Source organism: Cucurbita moschata, unplaced genomic scaffold (assembly GCF_002738365.1).
Source record: "Cucurbita moschata cultivar Rifu unplaced genomic scaffold, Cmos_1.0 Cmo_Scf00040, whole genome shotgun sequence".
Lineage (NCBI taxonomy): Eukaryota > Viridiplantae > Streptophyta > Magnoliopsida > Cucurbitales > Cucurbitaceae > Cucurbita > Cucurbita moschata.
The window spans coordinates 1,277,346-1,281,785 of record NW_019268556.1 but is presented as its reverse complement, the minus strand read 5'-3'; the positions used below and the strand labels follow the sequence as shown (position 1 = coordinate 1,281,785).

Below are 4,440 nucleotides of genomic sequence, written 5' to 3'. Positions count from 1 at the left end.
TTTTTTTTTTTTTTTTTTTTTTTTTTTTTTTTTTTTTTTTTTTTTTTTTTTATCTCTCATGATTTTCTTAGGGAACAGAAGCAATTGAAGGCATAATGATGGATTTGGATGAAGAGGGAGAGTCACACTTGAATGCCAACTCCTTTAAGGCAATGACCAATCTAAGAGTATTGAAACTCAACAATGTTCATCTCTCTCAAGATCTTGAGTACCTCTCCGACCAGCTAAGGTTCCTCAATTGGCATGGATACCCTTCAAAGTTCTTACCATCAAATTTCCATCCCACGAACCTATTGGAGCTTGAGCTCCCTAGTAGCTCAATTCACCAACTTTGGAAGGATTCAAAGGTACATAAACCCTAAACTTTAGCTATGTTTTATTGTGATGTCCCACATTGGTTGGGAAGGAGAACAAAACATTTTTTATAAGGGTGTGGAAACCTTCCCCTAGCAAACACATTTTAAAGCCTTGAGGGGAAGCCGGTAAGAGAAAGCCCAAAGAAGATAATATCTGCTAGCGGTGGTTGTTACATTTATACTCTATTATAACATCTATTATAGCTATGAAAAGTCTACGATAGCGTTTTTCATATGCTATCGTATCCATTATTTCTCGTAGCGTAAATTCGTTCCAAAATGATGAAATTACTTCTTTTTTCTTTGCAGAGATTCGATACATTGAAAGTTATAAACCTAAGTGACTCCAAATTCCTTTCCAAAACCCCTGATTTTTCTAGGGTTCCAAATCTTGAAAGATTGGTTTTGAGTGGATGTGTAAGTTTATACCAATTACACCAATCTTTAGGGTCTCTAAAGCATCTAATTCAATTGGATCTCAAAGATTGCAAGCAATTATCAAACATTCCCTTCAATATTTCCTTAGAATCTCTCAATATTTTGGTGCTTTCAGGCTGTTCAAGCCTCAAAAACTTCCCAAAAATCTCAGGAAACATGAACAATCTATTAGAGCTTCATTTAGATGGAACATCCATTAAGGTTTTGCATCAATCAATAGGTCATTTGACAGGACTTGTGATATTAAATCTCAAAAATTGCACCAATCTTGTTAAACTTCCAAGCACTATTGGCTGTTTGACATCATTGAAGATACTCAATTTGCATGGCTGCTCCAAAATTGATAGCATTCCTGAGAGCTTAGGAAATATTTCTTGCTTGGAGAAGCTTGATGTTACTAGTACTTGTATAACTCAAGCTCCATTGTCTCTTCAACTCTTGACAAATCTTGAAATTTTAAATTGCCGAAGTTTGTCTCGTAAGTTCATTCAATCATTATTTCCTTGTTGGAGTCTCTCTCGAAAATTTTCAAATTCTCAAGGGTTGAAATTGACCAATTGCTTTAGTTTTGGTTGTTCTTTGAGGGTTTTGAATCTAAGTGATTGTAATTTGTGGGATGGAGATTTGCCTATGGATCTTCGTAGCTTGTCTTCTTTGCAAATTCTTCATCTAAATCAAAATCATTTCACCATATTGCCTGAAAGTATTTCTCATCTCGTGAATTTGAGAGATTTGTTTTTGGTTGAATGTTCGAATCTTCGATCTTTGCCGAAGCTTCCACTTAGTGTTAGAGATGTGGAAGCAAGGGATTGTGTTTCACTTGAGGAATATTACAATCAAGAGAAACATATTCCTTCGAGTGAAATGGGGATTACTTTTATTCGTTGTCCGATATCCACTGAACCAGCTGGAAGCTACAAAATTGATAAGCTTGGTCTTTCTGCTATTCATTTAAGGACAATGTCTCAACGATACATCGAGGTTTGCATCTTTTTTCTTATATTCTTGAGTTTAGTTTCAATTTAGTCTCTTTCTTTATATATTTTTCTATACGAGTTCTCGGAGTTGGTTAAATTGCTATTTTGATTAATATGTTTCAGCGTTAACTTCAATTTAGTCTTTTAGTCTTTGTGATTTTAAAAAGTATCATTGTATGGTTTTAGGAGTTCGATTTTGTCTCTTCTAACCTTAAAATTTGTCTTTTGTCGTTAAAAGTTACTACCATCATGAGTATAAATGTTTTGTTTACAAGACAATGAATACATGTTTTCCATTTACATGACAAAGGACATGTATTTCTAATTAGAATTAAGGATGTGTGAAAGAGAAAAAAAAATGTTGGATAGGATCCATGATCGAATTATACCGAAATAAATAGATTAAGTAGAAAAAACAACTCAAGGGAGAGATCTTTTGAATAGAAGAACCTTAAGCAGTTATGCTTTCCAATTCTCTTTGTTGTTGTGAATAGAGGATACATATGATGATTATTTACGGTGGAGAAAGTACTAGCAATTTTTTTTGCTAAGTCAAGCTTATTAACTCACAAATAGTATCATGAGTTTTTGGGTGGGGATAGAAAATGGTTCGAAGACTATTTGTGAAGTTCAATCATTAATCAAATTAGAGAAGTCAAATTAGAACTAAGCTCAAACAATAAGATATTACTATTGATACGAGACCTTCAAGTAAAACTAAAAGAAAAACGTTAAGGACTTATGTCAAAGCAAAGTGAAGATACGAAGATGGTCTTTGTTTCTAGCACGTTTAAACACGGTACCACTAGCTCTTTGTTATCATGTTAAACCACAATGAATCCGAAACTCGTAGTGTTACGAGAACAAATTGATAACCTAACCATTTTTTTTTTCAGGTACTCACATGGCAACAAGAAAAGTATTTTTTTCTAATTCCCTATCCGAACTTCATAGCATGCTTTGATGATAAAAGATATGGATGTTCAATCACAGCCCACTGTCCACCAGATTACATATCTGAAGAAAATGCAAGAATTGGCATTGCTTTAGGGGCTACTTTTGAGATCCAAAACAATCAATGGAACGAGAATTCAAAGATTACATGTGATTTCATAATCCGAATGGAAACAGATGAATGCCCTTTGAAATCAGCCCTAGTTTTTGATGGAAACAAAGATGAATTGCAATCACCTGTGGGGCTTGTGGTATTTTATGTTCCAATGAGAAGGATTGAAGGGTGGTTGAACCAATGTTGTTGCATTGATGTTTCAATAATGACTGATAACCCTTTTGTGAAGGTGAAATGGTGTGGTGCATCGATAATCTATGAACAAAATGCTGGGAGTTTTATTGGGAAGATTATCAAAGGCCTTTTCGGATCTCCGGGAAAATATCATACGTCGATTGTTGATCATATTTTGAATCGTCAAAATCGTGTTGATGTTTCTAGTTTGGTGTATGGTGGAGCTCGTTACAAGACTTCGTGGTTAAATGCGTTGCAAAGGTAATTCTATTCCATCTCGAGCTCGATTTTTGGCCATTTTGGACTCTCTCTCCCTTGTTGGAGTTCGACAGTAAGGGACACTATGGTTTACGACTCTCCATAACGGTATGATATTAGTTGATGTGGGATTCCTCTCCCTACAATCCTCCCCTTGAACAAAGTACACCAAGAGCCTCTCCTGAGACCTATGAAGCCCTCGATTAGCCTCCTCTTAATTGAGGCTCGACTCCTTCTTTGGAACCCTCGAATAAAGTATACTCTTTGTTCGACACTTGAGTCACTTTTAACTACATTTTCGAGGCTCACAACTTCTTTGGTTGACATTTGAGGATTCTATTGACATGACTAAGTTAAGGGCATGACTCTGATACCATGTTAGGAATCACGACTCTCCTACAATGGTATGATATTGTCCACTTTGAGCATAAACTCTCGTGAATTTGCTTTTAGTTTCCCCAAGAGATCTCATACCAATGGAGATAGTATTTCTTATAAACCTATGATCAACCCCTTAAATAGTCGATATGGGACTCCTCTCCCAATAATTCTCAACAACTATCTCCATTTGTACGAAATCTTTTGAGGAAATAATAAATAAAGTTGTGAGAGCTTATGCTCAAAGTGGACAATTTCATACCATGGTAGTTATCCACTATTTCTATCCGGTGATATCAAAGTCATGCCCTGATTTTAAGTTAGTCATCTCAATAGAATCCTTGATCGAAAGTGTAGTCATAGAATGTTTGAGGAGAGGTTTTGCTACGAAAATCACTTTCAAACCTGCCCTAAAACTCTCTACGTTCACACTTCGATTTGTCTATCAAGAATAGTATTTTTCTACTAATTAGATATTAAAAAAGATTTGTTGTCTTGTTCCCTCTCACTCACTCAAATTCTTTACGTTGTTAATGCATTGTGTTTAGGACAATTGGATCATTTCCAAGACTTCGAGCTAGTAAACCACCACCGGAGGCTATAGAAGATGGTTCCACCGGTATGATTGCAGCTGCTGAGGCCGAGGAAACTGAAAGTGATTACTCTATCATGTTAAAACGCAACCTCAAAGCAATGCTTCTAAGAACTTTTGAGGTTTCTCTCTATACTTTTTTTTTTTTTTTTTTTTTTTTTTTTTTTTTTTTTTTTTTTTTTTTTTTTTTTTTTTTTT

The 4,440-nt window shown here is 35.1% G+C and overlaps 1 protein-coding gene across 2 annotated transcripts in view; it reads left to right on the top strand.

Moving 5' to 3' along the window:
* Positions 1–4,440, top strand: part of LOC111432680 (TMV resistance protein N-like) — a 13,815-nt gene that overhangs the window by 5,153 nt on the left and 4,222 nt on the right. For both annotated transcript variants that reach the window (XM_023069604.1, XM_023069603.1), the window contains exons 3-6: positions 72–347; positions 666–1,775; positions 2,668–3,275; positions 4,199–4,364. In XM_023069604.1, coding sequence (XP_022925372.1) covers positions 72–347; positions 666–1,775; positions 2,668–3,275; positions 4,199–4,364 — 2,160 coding nt within the window. The remainder of the gene's footprint in view (positions 1–71; positions 348–665; positions 1,776–2,667; positions 3,276–4,198; positions 4,365–4,440) is intronic.